The sequence below is a fragment of the Fringilla coelebs genome (assembly GCF_963513975.1).
Source record: "Fringilla coelebs genome assembly, chromosome: 25".
In the NCBI taxonomy this organism is placed as follows: domain Eukaryota; kingdom Metazoa; phylum Chordata; class Aves; order Passeriformes; family Fringillidae; genus Fringilla; species Fringilla coelebs.
The window spans coordinates 4,221,017-4,240,155 of NC_140051.1; the positions used below are offsets into that span (position 1 = coordinate 4,221,017).

The window sequence follows — 19,139 nt, forward strand, 5'->3', positions numbered from 1 at the left end:
CACTTAAGCTCATCTTCTTAATCCCAGGCACAACTAACCTGGCACATTCCCATCAAGTTTCCTACTTTAAAACTCTCCAGCTCCACTGCTTTTTCTCCCCAGGAAGGGCTGGTAGGAAGCTCCCAGGCTCCCAATATTTTCAACACATTCTCCTAGATATCCTGAAACCCACATTCCTCATTAGGATCTGTTCAAGTAACCTCAGAAAGAAACATTTCTGTGACTCAGCAGAGCTTCATCCTGTTACCCTGAGCTGGATTGCCAGAGTTTAAAGTGTACCTGGGCTCTCTGCTTCCTCCTGAGAGCAATTTAGAGCTCCCAGCAGACTTTTTTTTCTCACTTCTATAATGACAGAACAGGTTGCAAATAGTCTTTTTTTTTTTTTACTTTGTTAAAGGTTCCTGGCCTTCTTTGTCAATCTCAGCAGCCATTCCTGGGAGTGTTCCAGGTCAGGCAGGATGGGGCTGGGAGCAACCTGGGATAGTGGACTGGATGAGTTAGTCCAGTAAGATGGAGTAAGCCTTTGTAAGATTGAATGTGAAGTGCAAAATACAACACATGGAACAGGAAAGTCCCACTTAACTCCTGAAGCAAACAGCCACGCTGCTCATGCCTGTGAAACACAAACGTGGCTGAACTCCTCTCTGCAAGAGGGATTTGAAAAATCTCTCTGATTGAACACCAACCTTTGGTGTTCAACCACCCCACATCCAGAGTAGCTGGGAGAAAAAGCTGGTGGAAAAGAAAACAGCCAAACCAGGGAAAAAAGGGAAAAAAGCCAACAATTTCTTTGCTGATGCTAAAGGATGTGCTTCAGAGGACAAGGGACTGTGCTGCTAATCCCTAAGCTCCACTGAGACCTCCAAGGGCTTTGCTGTTTATTCTGGGCTTCCTCTGGCCAGGGGAAAGTGAAAGCTCTGAGCTGCCCTGGCTCCCATCTCGCTGCCCTGCACAGCCCCCTGCTCCCAGACCATGGCTGAGGTAACTACAGAATATTCTGTAAAACAGCTTATTCTGCACACGGGGTTTTGTGGATACACTCCTACAGGAGACAGATTCTGTGCCTCCATCAGGTATCAGTTTGCAATAATCCTCCCTAAGAACCCAGGTGGCACAAATCCAAGGCCAGCTGTGCAAGAATTTTGCTTCTAATTATGCAAAGATTTATTAAAGCTTTTTCCATAGCTCTGAGGATCAGGTTTACTTCCAACTATGATTTTATGAAGGTGTTATAAAACAACCCAGCTGGCAATAAATAACTCTATTACATCTCCATACATATCCATGTGTATTTTCCAGTATGTCACTGTGAGGAGTTTCTGACACTTGGAAGCCACAAACATGGGGAAAGAGCATCACCCCTAAAATGAACGTGATCTAAACCACGTGGGACTCAAACCAGAACCTCAAAAAACTTCTTGATACTACTGGTGGGCTTCAGAGCTGCTGGTCTGGAGTGTGAAACAGCAGAGAAGGAAGAGAAGAGGGTTAGACTGAGATGTGCCGGAGCGATTGATCCGCGGAGCGCATCGCCCATCAGCGCTGCGATGATGCAAAGGCTCCCGAGCCAAGGTCGGCACAGAACTGATTTATAACAGAGCTGATTTATAACACAGAGCTGGTTTATGGCGCTGGCAACGCGGCTGTCCCTGCCGATATTTCGGTGACGGACGAGCTGCGGCTATCAGGTGCAGCATTTATTTGTATTTCTATTTATTTATTTAAAGCTTTGCTCATTCCGCCGCGCCGGCCGCGCTACTCGCCGCGCTCCTTCCCACGCTCCCGTTCCGCTGCAGGAATGATGGGAGCGGAGGTCTCCCATCGGAGAGGATGGGATTCCACCGAGCCTGCCCCCCGCCCGGCAATCCCCCGGCAGCGCGCGGGACGCACGGACGCTAATGACGCTAATTACGTTAATAACCGTTCTCCCCTCCACCGGCGCCGCCGATTCCATCCATGCGCAGTTCTCCCGCAGCCAGCCCCGCTCCCGGCGGCAGGGCCTGCGCCCGGCGGGCACCGACACCCACCCCACGCCCACCCCCGGCCGGCCCCGCCGCCGCGGGGACCCCACCCGCCCGCCCGCCCGCCGCTCCCGGGGCACGACCCCCGCCCCGCGCCGGGTCTCACCTGCGCAGCAGCAGCCACAGCACGACGAGGAGCAGCGCGACGCCCCCGAGGCGGCGCTGCCGCCGCCCCCCGCACGGCCACATGGCGGAGGGAGCGCGGCCGGGCCCCGGGACCCCCAAACCCCGGCCCGCCGCCCCCCGGGCCCGAACCCCCGACCCGCCGGGCACCGGCCCAGCGCGCGCCCGCCCCGCCCCGCCCCGCCCCGCCCGCCGCTGGCCCCGCCCTTCGGGCCCGCCCCCTGACTCCCATTGGCTGCCGAAGGGGCGCGCGCCCGCGGGGGCGGGGCTTGAGAGGGAGCGGCGCGGCCGTGAGGGAACGGCCTGAGGGGGGACGGAGTGACGGACTGAGAACGTGGGACAGAGAGAACATGGAGAGACAGGCACGGAACATGGGACAGAGAACATGGAGAGAGAGAGAAAATGGACAGAGAGAACATGGAGAGACAGGCAGGGAACATGGGACAGAGAACATGGAGAGAGAGAACATGGAGAGAGAACATGGAGAGACAGGCAGGGAACATGGGACAGAGAACATGGAGAGAGAGAACATGGAGAGAGAACATGGAGAGACAGGCAGGGAACATGGGACAGAGAACATGGAGAGAGAGAACATGGAGAGACAGGCAGGGAACATGGGACAGAGAACATGGAGAGAGAGAACATGGACAGAGAGAACATGGAGAGACAGGCAGGGAACATGGGACAGAGAACATGGAGAGAGAGAACATGGACAGAGAGAACATGGAGAGACAGGCACGGAACATGGGACAGAGAACATGGACAGGGAAGATGGACAGAGAGAGAATATGGATAGAGAACATTGATAGAGAGACAGGCAGGGAACATGGGACAGAGAACATGGACAGGGAAGATGGAACATGGACAGAGAACATGGACAGGGAACACAGACAGAGAGATGGGACAGAGAACATGGACAGAGAATGTGGATAGAGAGATGGGACTGAGAATATGGGACAGAGAACATGGATAGAGAGCACCGGGAGAGCTCAGACTGAGAGAGAGCCTGGGGGGAGAGCCCAGTCTGAGACCACGGCCAGGGACCCCCGGGAGAGAACCCCACCAGAGGGACCCCAGGCAGGGATCCCACAGAGAGGCCCATGAGAGAGCCCCCACTTGCACTGAGACCCTGGCAGGGACCTGCAGTGGAGATCCCGGGAGAGACCCCAGACAGAGACCTCTGGCCAGAAACTCCCCATGGAGACCCTGGGCAGAGACCCTGGCTGGAGACCCCTCCCTGCCAGGCAGAGACCCCTTCCCACAGTCCAGAGACCCTCCCAGCCCCGGACATCCATCCCCTGGGCAGGCAGAGGGTCTCCCCCGTGGGCAGGGGGCTGTTTCTCTTTGAAGCACACGTGTTTATCCTTTAAACTGCCCTCGTTGCCCTGGGGGGCAAATTCCATGTGCAATAAAATGAGGGAGGGGACATTCAGAGCCTGCCAGCAACAGTAGGAACTGAGATCAAATAAGTGGAAGGTGTTCCTGCCCACGGCAGGGGCTGGAATGAGTTTAAGGGTTTAAGGTCCCTTCCAACCTAACCCATTCTATGATTCTGCTGCTAATGTCTGTCATCTTCCCCCTGCCAAGTACTGCTGAGAAAAGAGAGCTGGCTGACCCGAAGGGGTTAACAAAGACGTTACCTAAAAAGCCCTCAAGCAGAACTATTTTGCAACATCTACTTCAAAAATTCCCTGTTGCTTCCCTTTAAACACCTGAAATACCTCAGAAGGAAATTATCTTAATTTCCACTCCAGTAACATTTCCATCATTGTTTTATTGATTCCAAATCAGAGAGGAAAAAATTTAATTTACCAGTATTTTTACTCCCCTTACATTGTTCACAGCCTCAGTGATTGGAGGTCACAGAGCTCAGTATTCCTGTACATAACCTTAGTATTTAATTTGCACTTTTGTGTTGCAAAGGCTTCTTTGAGATTAAGCACCAAGACGTGGTGGGAATACAGAGAACAAGCAGTGGCTGGGAAAAGTTTAGGAAACATTAGGAAAAGTTTGCTGGGAAAAGGGGGAGTGCTTCTAGCTAAAGTAGAGGCATCCTGGGATAAAAACCCTCTGGTTAAAGCCTGTGATCATCTGTTCCCAGGGGTGCTGTGAGCAGTTAATTCCTTCAAAATAAAGATTTCAGTGATCCCACGGGCTCCCCTCTGCCCGAGGTTCCTATGTGAGGGCTGACTCAGCAGAGGTGAGCAGCAGCTCTGGTGTCTGTTTTTCCAAGGAGCACAGGCAGGCAGGCCAGGAGCAGGATTTGGAGACAGAGGCTTGGATTCACAGCTGTGATTTCTGGCTGCACAATGCCAGCCTGGCGACAGCAGCTCTGCCAGGCACGGCAGTGCAGCTGTGCCACCCAGCTGTGGGTAAGGCAGGAAGGCTGTTTCCACTGGGACATCCCCCTCTCCACTCCCAGGGAGAGAGCTGGCCAGCAGGGGAGGGAAACAGGCCGAGCTGCAACAGATGGAGGGATTTGAAGGCTCCTGGCTTCAGCCCTGCAGCAGATTCCTGGCCACAATCATCCTCATGACCTCGTTGGTACCTGCAGCAAAGGAAACACAGTTAAGGCATGGTCCAGTATTTTCCCCCTCAAAAGGCCAAGAGAATTCACCCCTGATGTGCAGTTTACAGCTGAAGTGGCATTTGAAGGGGTTGGGCCAAAACCCAACTGCCAAGGGCCAGCACATTGCTTGGGAAAGCTGCTGCTGCTTTTTCTGTGAGTGTTGGCAGGATGCAGGAGCAGGCACTGAGCAGAACTGGATTTACAGCAATATCTGAGCTCTCTGCTGTACATTTAACACATACACCACACACAGGCTGCAAACCCATTCGGTGTAAGAAAGAGCATGTCCCTAACCAGCTACCCTGGTTGTAGGTGAGGGGATTTCAAAGCAGGCAAAACAGAATATTTAGGAGGCCAAACTGAGATTAGAAAAGGCCAGATACTGTTAGAGATACAATGTCAAGGAGTACAAACAGACAAAATCACTGTTAGAGACATGATGTCAAGGAGTACAAACAGACCAAAATCACAGGAGAGGAATTGTTAGGGAGAATCACCACGTGGCCAGAAGTAATGGAATGGAACTGGACAGAGGCACTGCTAACACAACAGCTAAATATCTTTCTCTGCTGTAAGACTCTTAAAATAGCCCAGTAAATATCTTCCTCTGCTCCCACAGGGCCAGAGCTGCCAGCCAGGGCACTCACACACAGCACACCTCACGCTCAGAGCAGAGCAGGGCTCTGAAATCCAAGAATCAGGGTCATGTGGGAAGGTGGGGGCCTCCAGGGGGGTTTTTCTCCCAACCCCACTGCCAACTTCACTCGTACCAGGAGTGTCTTTTACCTTCCAAGATCTGGTGCACTCTGATGTCTCGCACAAACTGCTGCACTGCGTAATCCTTCAGGTAGCCATAGCCCCCGTGCATCTGCAGAGCCTGGTTACAGATCTAAGGGGATAACACTGCTGTGAGCTGACTTGTGCAGGACACAACAGTGGCACAAGCTCGCTAAGGACCCAGGAACCTGGGCTCCCTCTTTTTCCCTGGTCACCTAATCTCATCTCTTAAAAACGTGGTGTGACTGTCAGACCCTGTCAGTGCTGCTCTCCGTGCTAGCACATTCCCCATTTCACATGAAGGGTGTGTCTGTGTGAACAGCAATGCCCAGAAATACCCAGGGATGAGTATAGATACCCAGGGATGGGTACAGGGATGCCCAGGGATGGTATAGATACCCAGGGACGGGTACAGAGATACCTAAGGATGGGTATAGATACCCAGGGATGGGTATAGATATCCTGGGATGGGTACAGAGATACCCAGGGATAGGTACAGGGATGCCCAGGGATGAGTACAGGGATGCCCAGGGATGGGTATAGACGCGCAATGATGGGTATTTTTAGGGAATAAACTGATTTTAGCTGCATTTCTGCGGTTTGCAAACCCGAACCGCCCGATCGCCACCTGCCGGCCACTCAGGGCAGGGGCTGGCAGGGCGCTGGTTTCCACGGAAACGCGATTCCGAGCGTCCTGTCCCCCAGTTTGGGATAGAAAACGTAACAACAGCAAAAATTCAAACTGCTGAGCAAATAAACAGCTTCTAAATGACACTGGGATAGGAAATGTCAAGTTCTTTTTCCCCCTTTTGCTTTCTCTTTATGGGAACATTTTGATGAAGTAACAAAATAAGGTATTTTTCAGGGATAAGATAATTTTCAAATCAATAATGTAATTTTTCAGCGGTCTAGGAAAGACCCCTTGCTACCTAAGAACGATCACCCTGCACCCTGCCTTCTGTCTATATCCTTTCTCTATTCTTCAGTTTAGTTTTAGTATAGCATTCTTTTAATATGATATAATTTCATAAAATAATAAATTAGCCTTCTAAGAACACGGAGTCAGATTCATTCCTCTTCCATCTGGGGCACCTCACAAATACGACACTAAGATTTTTCAGGGAGAAGATCAAACTTCTCCCTGACACCCTGGCCATTAAGGGGGACATCTCCAGCCTTCTAATGAGGATCCCAAGAGGAGTTTGAGGCACCTACCCCGAAGCACTCGTCGGTGGCAAAGAGCTTGGCCATGGAGCAGAGCACGGCCGCGTCCTCCCGGCCCTCCTGCAGCGCCCGCGCCGCGTTGCGCACCATGAGCCGCGCGGCCACCAGCCGGGTGGCCATCTCTGCCAGCCTGAACTGCAGGTACTGCAGAGCCACAGGAAAGCTCCATCAGCACCCCACAGGACTGCCAGCCCAGCCCCACCACCGCCTGGCTGGGCTGGTAGCCACAGCTCTCCCCATAGAGAGAGGCAAACACAGCCCCACCACCGCCTGGCTGGGCTGGTAGCCACAGCTCTCTCCATAGAGAGAGGCAAACACAGCCCCACCACCGCCTGGCTGGGCTGGTAGCCACAGCTCTCTCCATAGAGAGAGGCAAACTTTCCCTGGGGAAGGCTGTGAGAAGATCAGACAAAAGAATGAGAAATAATATCTCCACTTGTTGCACCTGGTGTTGTGCACATGTGGAGTGTGTTATGGAGATTTGGTTACCAAAGGGTGGTTTCTTAATTGGACACTGGATGGTGTTGGATTGACCAATTGGATTCATCTGGATCAGACTGTCTGTAAGGGTGATGAGCTTCTTAATAAGTACAATAATTATAATATAGTGCAATATAATAGTATAATGATGCATATAGTATAATACATATTATAATATATATAGTATAGTGCAATAGAGAAATTGATCAGCCTCCTGGAATCATAGAGTCAATGATTAATTATTATTACCCTGTTCAGGGGACTGCTGCTATGATAGGGTGTCAGGCCTGACATGTATTTCTACAAGGAAAAGCGTGTTCTTGACTTCCCCAGGGAAGTGAGGGATGACCCTTCCAGCATGAGGAAGGGCTCAGCTCTGGAGGGCAGAGCTGCTGCAGGCCTTACCTGGTTGTTGGCGAGGGGTTCCCCGAACTGCTTGCGGACAGAGAGGTGCTCCTGAGCCAGGAGAACTGAGGCGTGAGCAGCTCCTAACGAACAAGAAGCTGGGGGGAGAAGCCAAGGACACAGAGTGAAGGTGAAGCTACTTCAGACAGGCAACAAGAAGGTCCTGCCCTCCTCCCCTGGCTCTCTTTGGCTTTCTCACCGATGTTTATCCTGCCTCCATTGAGGCCCTGCATGGCGATGCTGAATCCCTCCCCTTCAGCTCCCAGCCGGTTGCCCACAGGAACAACGCAGTCCTCAAAGATCACAGCCCGAGTTGGCTGGGAATTCCAGCCTACCTGGGAAAAAACAGAGCTCCTTCCAGACTGCCTGAGGAGCAGCACAGCTCCAACACAGAACCACCAGCCTGCTCCCAACCCCTCGGTCTCACTGCCAAGCTGCCACTAAGCACCTCTAGTCTGCATGGTTTGGCCTCTGAAGAAACTGGAATGGGTATTTTTGAGAAGAGGCACAAATCCAGTGTTCTTGATGTTCCTGAGACTAAAATCCTTCACTTACCAACGAGATGGGTATTGGGCAAACTTCACCACTTGGTAAAACCATGCCAGGCTGGGACTCCAGTCCCATCCATGAAGAGATCCCTAATGCTCTGCACAGACAAGCTCATTGGGACCACAGGACACAGCCTCAAGCTGTGCAGGGGAGGCTCAGATTGGACATCAGGAAGAATTTCTCCATGGAAAAGACTGTCAGGCATTGGAATGGGCTATCCAAGGAGGTACAGAGTCACCACCCCTGCAGGGGTTTAAGGAATGCCTGGATGTGGCACTCAGTGCTCTGGCTGACAAGTGAGGATCAGTCACAGGTTAGACTCAATGGCCTTGGAGGTCTTTCCAATCTTGATGATTCTGAGGCTCTGTGATCTCTGTCCTGCACTTCCCTCAAGCACACAGGAAGCACAACCCAAGCCTCTTACCTTCTTCTCCTTCTTGCCAAAGCTGAGCCCTGGCATTCCCTTCTCCAGCACGAGGCAGGAGATGCCCTTGGGGCCTGGGCCCCCTGTGCGACACATGACCACGTACACGTCGGTGTCACCTGCCCCGCTGATGAAGGCCTGCAGGAGGGCACAACAAGAAAAGTGAGGCTTTGGGGGGGTTTGCAAACTATCCCTGAGCACACAGCAGCAGCTGGCAGGGTACAGAAACAGAGAGGGAAAGACCCCACAGCTGGAGGCATTTAGGGACCCAGCTGGTGAAAGCTCTGCAGAGCACATCTTGCCTTGGGAGAATGCACAGAGGTGAGGAGACAGCAGGAATGGGAAGGACAGTGAGACCCAGGCCACTTTAGCAGGAGCAAAGAGATACCTTGGAGCCATTCAGGACGTAGGTGTCACCTTTCTTCTGAGCTGAGGTCAGCAGGGAAGCTGCATCACTCCCACTCCCTGTTTGAGAAGCAAGGAAGCAGCCAGTGAAGCAGAAGGTCCAGAGCCTACAAACTCTCCCTGGGATCATACCCTGACACCTAAATTTGTACCACGAGCATCTCAGCAACCATCATCTGCCTCTCCCCAACTTCACAAATGAATATGGAAAGAATCATTTCACCTCTTGCCCTTTGCAATGTTCATGTGCAGTTAAACAGTGAGAAGAAGATATCCTGGTTGAGGATGCTCACCTGGCTCAGTCAGGCAGTAAGAGGCAAACTTTTCCATGCTGCAGAGCGATGGGCAGAACCTGTGCCGCTGCTCCTCGTTGCCAAAGGTGTCGATCATCCAAACACACATGCTGGGGTGGGAGAGAAGGAGCAGCACTCAGGGTTGAACATAGGTTGTACAGGAACATCCCTGGCTGAACAGAGGAAAACTCTACAGGGCTGAGCTACAAGCCCTGAGGCTTGGAAATGTTATTGTTACACCTTCCATTCACCACAGACTCACTGCCCTGTAGAACAGCAGGTCCTGCTTAAGAGCCTCAGTCTCCCCTCCAGGCTCAGCCCTGCTCCCTCTCCAGGAAAGTGCACCTGAAGAAAGAGGGAGCATCATTGCAGCTCTCTGTGCCAAGTGACCTGTCACTGGACATGTCTGTACAAGCAGGACAGCCCTGGGGTCAGGTGGTGCCTCTGGGCTCTGTCACAGCATGGCTGAGGCACAAAGGCTTTTTCCAGGCATGTTACTATCTATAGACAGCTTAAGTGGCAGGGCAGAAAACAAAATCCAGAACTTAATCCCATCTTGCATGCCACAAAGCTAAAATTACTTCTTGGTGGCATCTCAGTCCTTGTGGCCTATTTGTTTACTGCCATCCAGGGATCCTCACAGGGATGTGTGTACTCGAGGTCAGCATTTAAATATATAAATAATGAGCAGCATCCAGGGAGCTGCCTCCAGCTGGATTTAGAGCCCACAGAGCAGCCAGGCTGACACCATCCACCCCTGCACACACACACTCACTTGTGGATGCTCATGTAAGCAGTGGTGCTGGTACATCCTGTTGACAGAGCTTCAAAGATTATGGAGGTGTCAAGTCGTGACAATCCAGAGCCACCAACATCTGGCTTCACATAGACTCCACCAAATCCCAGCTGGGCTGCCTTCCTCATCGTTTCCACAGGGAATATTTCCTATTGGGAAATAGGAAATAGGAAAGATACCCCAATGAATATTCAGGGTTAGTTCAGTCCCTTTGGGTAGCCCTGGGCTACCAGTTTGAGTCCCACCATCCTGCAGAGTTTAAGTTAGCTGGGTGGGTCAAAGAAGAGGTGGTACCATCACAGACACATTCCATCTTCAGCAGTGAACCCAAGATACAGGTGACTGAATAACCTGACTAGGAAAGCTTCATGTTATTTCTGATGACTTCCCTTCCCCAAGCTACAGCAGCAGCTTCAATGACAACCTCCAGAGCTACTGCAGGAACCCCTCAGTCAGACCTGCGGGTCACAACGTCCTAAGGGAGGAAAAAGGGAGCAGTGCAACCCTTGTGAGGCTGTCCTACCTTCTCATCCCACTCAGCCATGTAAGGAGCCATCTCTTTGGCAGCAAAATCAAGGGCAACTTTTTGGAATTCCTTCTGATCCTCAGTGAGTCCAGCGGATGCTAGAAAAGCAGCAAGAGATAAGAACACGTGTCTGTTGAGGGAAAGCAGCACAACCACCTTGTCTACAGCCCAAACAATTTCAAGGTGTCCCTTAACTCACACAGACAGTTCAGGGTCTCTGTTGCAGAGACCATTTCTCTGTTCCTCAGGAATATAATGAACTGTGCTGAGAGCAGAGGGCTTTGGGAGGGACTTTCTTGGGACAAAACAAATCCAAGATCCCAGCTGTCTCTGTCTGCTCCATGCTAACTACATTAGAAAGCCAGGACAGGGGAGCACAGTCACTCCATCTCACTAAGCCTGTGCTAAAGAAATCTGAGGGAGCAGTGCTGGGATTTCAAAGAAAAGATACTTGGAAGCAAATAAAGAATAAAGGAGCCCTTTGGAAACATAATCTAAAGCTTTAGTTAGGTTCTGCATTTGAAACCTGCTTCACCGACACACAGATCCAACATTGTTTTGTTTTTTCCCCTCCTGAAATTCCCAGCTATGCTGCTGCCTCAATTTTAAATGTTGTTACATTTAGACATAGAAGAATTCATCTGCAAAGTGATCTGGAACCAGAATGGTTTGGATTGGAAGGAAACCCTAAAGACCATCTCTTGTTCCAACCATCCTACACCTTCTATGAGACCAAGCCCTGTCCAACCTGGCCTTGAGCACTGCCAGGGATGGGGCATCCACTTCTGGCAAACCTGTGCCAGCTGGAATTCTGCCAGAGGAATTTCTTCCTAATATCTAACCTGAATCTCTCCCCTTTTCGTTTAAATCCATTCCCCCTTGCCCTATCAGTCTGCCTATATAAAAATCACTTTTCTTCTTTTTTATAATCCCCTTTCTTTGAGAGATATTCTTTGATTCACTATGAAATCTGAAAACCCGTGAATACCTGACAAAGGTAAGGGAAGGACATGGAGAGGGACGGACTTTCCTTACAGGCGCTGTCCCACTGCTGAGCACGGTGTAAAGAGATAAAAGGAGGGACAGGGACGGAACTTTCCTTGCGGGCGCTGTCCCACTGCTGAGCACGGTGGAAAGAGATAAAAGGAGGGACACGGACAGGGACAGGGATGGACCTTTCCTTGCGGGCTTTGTCCGCGCCCGCACCGCCCTGACCGGGAGCAGGACACGGGGAGGAGGGACACGGGGAGCGGTGACACACGGAGCAGTGACACGAGCAGCTGGGAACATCCCTCCGGGCGGGGACAGGACCCGGGGGGACCGACCCGCCGTCCGTCTCCCCCAGCCCGCCTCCCCCGGGCCGCGGGGGGGTCCCGGCAGCTCCTTACGGTCGATGCAGGACGCGATCCCCCGGCGCCCCAGCAGCAGCCGCGCCGCCGCCCGCGGGGCCGCTCGCCACGCCATGGCCATGGCCGTGCGGGGCCGCTCCGCTTCCCGGCTGCCGGCTCCCGGCGGGGCAGGCTGGGAGCTGTAGTCCTGCCCCCGGCGCCGCCCGCCCGGACGGGGAGGGAGCGAGGGGAGCCGGCCCTGCCCCGGCCTTTGCATAGCGGGCACCGCTTCCGAGCGCGCTTCCTCCTCCTCCTCCTCCTCCTCCTCCCCGCCCGGCACCGCCAGCATCCTCATCGCCCCGAGCAGGACCGGCGGCAGCGGCCCGGGCTGGTGAGCGGCAGCTCGGAAGGCTGGCAAGGAGGGAGGGAGGAAGGGGAAAGCTTGGCATAGAAGGCGGAAAACTTGATGCCAGCCGGCCTGGCAGGAGGCGGCAGGCTCGGAGCCGTGCGAGTGCTGCTGACAGAGGGGGCAGGGGATGGGCCGGCCGGCCCGCGCCTCTCCCGGAGCCCCGGAGTCCGCAGGGCTGGGAGGGACCTGGGGGTCAGCCGGTGAAGCCCCCTGGCCAGGCAGGGCCACCTGCGGCCAGCGCGCCCAGGTGCGTTTGGCGCTCTGCAGGGAAGGAGCCGCTCCCGAGCGACACGGGCGAGCCCGGCCAGGGGCAGGCAGAGCCGGGGCAGGGGCCGGCAGAGCCCGGGCAGGGGCAGGCAGAGCCGGGGCAGGGGCCGGCAGAGCCCGGGCAGGGGCAGGCAGAGCCCGGGCAGGGGCAGGCAGAGCCCGGGCAGGGGCAGGCACAGCCCGGGCAGGGGCAGGCACAGCCCGGGCAGAGGCTGGCAGAGCCCGGGCAGGGGCCGGCAGAGCCCGGCCAGGGGCAGGCAGAGCCCGGGCAGGGGCAGGCACAGCCCGGGCAGGGGCCGGCAGAGCCCGGGCAGGGGCAGGCAGAGCCCGGCCGGGGGCAGACAGAGCCCGGGCAGGGGCAGGCAGAGCCCGGCCGGGGGCAGACAGAGCCCGGCCAGGGGCAGACAGAGCCCGGCCAGGGGCAGGCACAGCCCGGGCAGCGGCAGACAGAGCCCGGGCAGGGGCAGACAGAGCCCGGGCAGCGGCAGACAGAGCCCGGGCAGCGGCAGACAGAGCCCGGGCAGCCGGGGCGAGGCTGGGCTGAGCCCTGGGGAGCAGCGCGGCTCCTGTGCCAAAGGCAGAGAGGGGCCGCGCTCTGCCCACGCACCTTGGGGACTGCCCGGCTGCAGCAGCGATCCAGCCCTGCTGCTGGTGTCCATCAGGGCTCCAGGGTGCGGTCCCCAAGCCCTGCCAGCATTCACACTGATAGAGGAAGTGGCTGAGCTCAAGGAAAGATTTATTTGTTCTCCACTTGCCCTGCAGCGCTTGCAGCTCTCTACCTCAGCTGTCTCTACTTTTTTCAGCCGCCTGAAGCAGCAGTACTTCCTCCTCCTTCTCTTGTCCATCAGGTGCTCCTCAGTGAAGATAATTCAGAGAGACCAGAGATGCCTTGGCCGAGCAGAAAGAGAGACAAAGGAGCAGTAGCAGGTTTGTGCTGACATCCTGACTGATTTAGCACCTCTCATTTGAGGTTCCAGGCTGTAGTGAAACTACAGCCAGCCGTATTAACCGTCTGTCTTTCACAGGCAGTGCCTTACAGACAGCATTTCCTGTGCCAAATGGGCTGAGCACCCAAGCATGACTGAGACAAGCCTGCTAGGTGTATGATAAGGACATTGATGTATTCTCAGCACAAGGGGCTTAGGAAATGGAATTCAGGCCCATTTTTGCAGAGCCTTCGGGTCCTGCACAGCAGAGTTGGTCGGTCAGGGTACACCCAGTGCAGTGCCAGGAAGCTGATGTGGTACCAGCTGCAAAAACAAAAAGCAAGAACATTGCACTGGAGGCATCATGATGTGGTATTTAAAGTACAAGATGAAAAAACTGCACATCTGTGCCACTCATCTGCTTGATCCACTCTAGCAAATAACCACATTTTTACCCTTTAACTGTTGACATTTAATCACTTCTTAATAATTGGGGGCTTTTTGTCTGTGTCCTGAAGAAACAAAGGATCCCTTCTGAACAGGTAGTTCTGTGGAGGTTAAGCTAAGATTTCCAGCTCCTGCAGGAATTGAAATAGTTTGGTTTGCTTGGTGAATGTTCCTCTTACTTACCAGGTTCACCTAAGTCTACTTTGTTGCCTGGAGCTTATTTCTCAGCAATTAATTAAAAAAATTACTCTACACTTCATGTGGGCAAACATGGTCTATCCCAAGGTCTTTTTATTACTAACTGGGAGTATTAAACTACATTTTTGCAGACAAAAAAAATCTCCTTATTTCAGATGCAAATTAGAAATACTCAGAATCATTGGCGCATAATGCTGCTACCTTACCCTGAGCACCTGGGGTGCCCCAAACTCCTGCTGCAGTCAAATGTGTGAAACCAGCTTGGACAAATAAAACTGTTTTTTAAAACAAAATGTTTTTTATCTCAATGTCTTTTAAGATAAAAAAGAGCCTGATGCTAAAATTGCCAAAACTGAGAAGGAGACTTCAGATAAGGAGGAAGAAGAGAAATCTGCAAAACCCCCAGCTGGGAGCTCCAAGTCAGGATGGAAGAACTGGAAGAAAAAAGAATCTGAGTCTGGTGGGGAGGAAAGCAAGATCACATATTGTCACTGGCTGCTGAAATCAGAACCTGAGAGCAGGCTGGAGAAGGGGGTGGATGTGAAGGTGAGCACTGACACCCCCTCACTCAGCAAAGGACAGCAGCAGGGCCACTCCTGCCCACCTTTGGTCCCAGATGCTGAGGGACAGCATCAGGCAACTCAGATTGTTTTTTCTTCTCAAAACCCATTTGTCCTCCTGGAAACAGAAAAACAAAATGTTCTTGTCCAAGGTGACAACCTTGGGGTTTCATACATGTAATACCAGAGGAAATCAGCTCCTCAGGATGCTTGGCTGCTGGTCACAGGAGCAGCATCTATTTCAGACTCTGCCTTTACTCTGCTGCTTTGTAAAGGTTTTTCTGTAGGCCCTGTGGGAGATAAAAATTGTGTCAGGTTTGTGCTATAATTGAAGGAGCTGCTAGCAACAAATGCTTAGGCTCAGTGCAGACAATGGCACTGTAAAGATCAGAAAGCTCCTGAATGAATGTTTATTTTCATTTCATTTGGCAGTTCAGTGTTGACGACTTGAAAGCTCAGCCTAATCAGACAACCTGCTGGGATGGAGTAAGGAACTACCAGGTAGGAAGCACATGGGGGCACTGAAATAGCAATTGAAGAAGGTGGCTCTGCCCACAGCTTGTTCCTGTGCCTGAAGCATTTCCTCTTGGGCACTCTGCCTGTTCATGCAGGTGCATTTTGGCAGGGATCCGAAGTCAGCTCCTGCTTAGTGGCCTCTAGGTCAGAGGTACATTCAGGCTGGTGAATATTCTGTCAAATCATCCAGTTTTTCTTTCACTTAGACCAACCTTTGATACCTTACAGCAAGTCTGTACTTACCCAAATCCTCTGTCAGGGCACAGCTTTCTGTTCCAAGGGAGTTCCACGTGTGTTCCCCTGCTGTGTATGATCCCTGTGCTGTATAGGATTCCCTGTTCCCCTACACATGATCTGCTCTGATTTGTTTGCTGACAACTCTCCTAGGCAAGGATGGCTGAGCTGTTGAATTCCCACACACTTTCTGACCAACAGGAGCTTGCTCTTCAGCCTTGTTTTGACTTTATTTCATTCCAACACAAAACCATCTCTATGACAACAGTGGGAAACATTATCTGAGTAATTCTGAAGCACATCTACCTCTCCTCTTGCTGGTTCCTGTTCTTGGCTGCTTCTAATGAAGCCCTGAGAGCTTGATGGAAAGAGCTGAAAGTCTCTTGTTTACTCTTGACAGGCAAGGAATTTCCTGAGATCCATGAAACTTGGGCAGCAGGCCTTCTTCTACCACAGTAACTGCAAAGAGCCTGGCATTGTGGCCCTTGTCAAGGTGAGTGTTGTGTTTTGGAGAGAAGTGATAAGGTTATCAAACAGGTCACTGCTTGTGTCTCAGCACCAAAGAGTGCAGGAGTTGTCCAGTGAGAGCAGGGAATGAGCCCAGGACACCTCAGCTCAGCACTCAGGGCTGACTCAGCCATGTGTCCCCAGAGAGATGGAACCACACTGTGCTGTTTTCCTGCTGACATTTCGGGGCACTCCCAGCCAAGCCAAGTGCTGCTCCACACTCTGATTCCTGTCTGACTCACTACATTCTAGTCAGCAGAGCCCAGAAGGCAGTAGAATAAAACCAGGGCACAGAACAGCTTTTTATTTAAGAGCAGAACTCATCACAAAGATCATCATCAGCTAGCCAGTTTTCCCCTGCTGCATTTCCTTCCACACTGATCTCCAGCAGGTGATGCTGCACTCACTATTTTGCCCTTCTTCCACCCAAGAAATGTAAAGGAAACTGTTAGAATGGAGTTCAGGGAAAGCAAGGCTGATTTTTCACCAGGATTATTCCTTGTCACATCTCAAGCCCTTTGCTGACAGGTTTCTTGAACTGATGGAAACTTTCTTCTCCCTTTCTGCTTCAGATCGTGAAGGAGGCATACCCTGATCACACACAGTTTGATCAGAAGGATCCTCACTATGACTCCACCAGCAGAAAAGAGAACCCCAAGTGGTCCATGGTAATGTGTTCCACTAAACACAGCTCTGGGTGCAAGCCAAGAGAAGGGAGAAGGCTCTTTGCATCATATTGAAATTCTTAAGCTTCTGTCCTGGCCTAGCTGCCTTTTTCTCTCTCAAGAGAAAATTCAATCCTGTTTTCTCTGCTTTTTCCCCAATCCCTTCCAGGAGGCTGCCAAAATGTATCTCCCTAAATTTTCACATCTTGGCTGCAGAGCTGGCCTCTCTTCATTTTCAAATCTTGGCTGCAGAGTTGGCCTCCACGCATGGCAGAGCCCTGAGTTAGAAAAATGAGCTAAGAGCCACTGTCAGTGCAGAGCAAACAAAGCTGGAGTTTTGAGGCACATTAGATGGTAGGGAAGGGAGTGTTCATGGGCTGGCTACATCCCACATCTGAATTTTGCATTGTCTGTGACATGAATGCACCTTGCTGCTGCACAGTGCCAGCAAATCACCTGCCACAAATCCTGGGAAGCTCTTTTAGCCTTCAGCAAGGCAAAGTTAGTGCACATCAGTCCCTTCCTTCCGCTCAAAATCTTTATCCCTCTGAGATTTTCTGGGCTCTCTGGAGGCTGTGTGCCTGTCCAACCTGCTGCTGTGCTGCCCTCCCTCCCTCCCCAGGTGGATGTGCAGTTTGTGAGGATGACCAAGCGCTTCATCCCCCTGTCTGAGATCAAGGCTCACCACCTGGCACACAAAGCAGATGGGGGCCCCCTCAAGGACATGATGCTCTTCAGCAGGCAACGTCTGTCCATCCAGCCCCTGACACAAGGTGAGAACCTCCCATGACTCTTGATTCCCTCTGTCAGGCAAGCTGCAAGTTCCATTTATGATTTTTCCTTCCTTACCACAGAGGAATTTGATTTTGTCTTGAGCCTGGAAGAGGAAAAGCCACATTAAAGCAGCACAGCTCCCACCCAGCCCGCTGATGCCTCCTCCTCCACCAGCAAACTCTCAAGTTCACCTGCTCAAGCACAGCACCACAAACATGCCACCACAAGGTCTGCAGCCACACGTCCCTTCCCCTGACACACTGTTATTTTTGCTTCTTTTTTTCAATAAATAAAGCCTTTTGGAATCAGCTGCAGCTACGTGGGTTTAAATAGTAGGAAAATCTGCAGTTTATCTCTTGAGGAAGAAACAGGTACATCTTCTTTGTTTAGGTTGGGCTCTAGTGCAGCTCCATGTACTGCAGAGGGACATTTTTCTGCAGGAAGGAATCCCTGAGTTCTGTCTAGAACCAGAAAATTTAGAATCATTGAATAGCCTGGGTTGGAAGAGACCTTAAAATCATTTCATTCCACCCCCTGCCATGGGCACAAACATTTTCCCCTAGCCCAGGTTGCTCCAAGCTCTGTCCAGCCTGGCTTTGGACACTTCCAGGGATGTAGCAGCCACACAATCAGGAGGAATTTCTCTCTAATATCCCATCTAAACTATTTTCTGTCAGTTTGAAGCCCTTCTCCCTCCTCCTGTCAGTGCATGCTGTTGTAAACAGTCTCTCTGGAGATGGACACACAAAGCAAATCACAGTGAACTTCTTGCAGGTACAAAAGTTCCCACGTTATTTTAGTTCTGACATCAGGGAAATGGAAGAAAATAAAGCCAGCCTGCTAATTTTTAAGCCACATGGGTCCTCCACCAGCACAGCTGCCAAGCAGTGACACAGCTTAAAGAAAGACCAAGGATTTATAAAGATAACAAAGGACAAACTCCTCCAGCATGTTTCAGAGCTGCACACTGTGGCATTTTTAAAGAAAAATCTCTTCATAGCACAGAAAAAACCCAACCCAACCCAATATAAAACAACAGACAAACTCATGCACAGCATTTGACAGCCAGGGCTGGCTCTTTTTAATTGGAGAGACAAAAAAACCCAAGTTTTAAAATACAGCCATTGAAAAGACAACGAATTAAGAAACATGTAAACACAGCAGAGGCTTAATTACAACTTGCACTGCTTGGTTTGGTACTTGCCCACTCCCCTCTGCCTGGGAGGGAGGGAATGAGCCAAGTACAGCACAGAACCACCAGCTCAGAGGGACAGGACTGCCCCTTGACATGCTAACAGAACACTGCTCTGGAGTGCCTTGTCCTGGAGCGAGCCCAGCTTCTCTCTAAGGATGCTCAGCACATCTGCTCCCCCTCAGGCAAACAGGGCCCCGTGCTGACAGGCTGAATGGTCCCTCAGATTCAGTAAAAATGGGGATCACTTCTGAATTCTGGTTCCACACACAGGGACGTGGGGTAGGAAAAATCCCCCCAATCAATGTACAGGTTCGTGCACCTTTTGCAAAGGAACCCCCCTGGAGTGATGGGCAGATGTTGAACAGCCATGCCCTCAGAGCCAGGCAATGATCTCACACCCAGTCAGGCAGGAAAAAAAACACTCCTGGAATGCAGAGACATCTCCATCCAGGGGGTTTCTTTCCTCCCACATGGCCTGCAATCCAGGGGAATAAAGGAATAAAGGCAAGGAGGGAGCTGAA

The 19,139-nt window shown here is 52.1% G+C and overlaps 4 protein-coding genes across 9 annotated transcripts in view; 1 reads left to right on the forward strand and 3 right to left on the reverse strand.

The window, feature by feature from the left end:
- Positions 1–2,274, reverse strand: part of LOC311162856 (beta-galactosidase-1-like protein 2) — a 33,441-nt gene extending 31,167 nt beyond the window's left edge. For all 4 annotated transcript variants that reach the window (XM_084221438.1, XM_084221437.1, XM_084221436.1 and 1 more), the window contains exon 1: positions 2,128–2,274. In XM_084221438.1, the coding sequence (XP_084077564.1) occupies positions 2,128–2,210 (83 nt within the window). In that variant the 5' untranslated portion in view covers positions 2,211–2,274. The remainder of the gene's footprint in view (positions 1–2,127) is intronic.
- JAM3 (junctional adhesion molecule 3) overlaps positions 1–19,139 on the reverse strand; it is a 132,959-nt gene that overhangs the window by 31,915 nt on the left and 81,905 nt on the right. The window lies entirely within an intron of this gene.
- ACAD8 (acyl-CoA dehydrogenase family member 8) lies at positions 3,899–12,275 on the reverse strand (the record flags this gene model as incomplete). Its single annotated transcript, XM_084221635.1, has 11 exons — positions 3,899–4,692; positions 5,500–5,602; positions 6,706–6,858; positions 7,600–7,697; positions 7,799–7,934; positions 8,573–8,710; positions 8,961–9,037; positions 9,271–9,380; positions 10,046–10,215; positions 10,590–10,690; positions 11,981–12,275. 11 exons carry the CDS (start codon positions 12,273–12,275, stop codon positions 4,640–4,642), a joined length of 1,434 nt encoding a protein of 477 aa, XP_084077761.1. The 3' UTR covers positions 3,899–4,639.
- On the forward strand, positions 12,174–17,731 carry THYN1 (thymocyte nuclear protein 1). Of its 3 annotated transcripts, none has more exons than XM_084221638.1 (8): positions 12,174–12,311; positions 13,400–13,523; positions 14,487–14,713; positions 15,160–15,228; positions 15,878–15,970; positions 16,557–16,652; positions 17,272–17,422; positions 17,504–17,731. In XM_084221638.1, the coding sequence occupies exons 2-8, from the start codon at positions 13,481–13,483 to the stop codon at positions 17,548–17,550; spliced, it is 726 nt and encodes a 241-aa protein (XP_084077764.1). In that variant the 5' UTR covers positions 12,174–12,311; positions 13,400–13,480; the 3' UTR covers positions 17,551–17,731. The 3 variants fall into 3 exon arrangements, with proteins under 3 accessions (XP_084077764.1, XP_084077763.1, XP_084077762.1); XM_084221637.1 differs by having other exon boundaries at positions 12,181–12,311; positions 13,445–13,523; XM_084221636.1 differs by lacking the exon at positions 12,174–12,311 and adding an exon at positions 12,436–12,576 and having other exon boundaries at positions 13,445–13,523.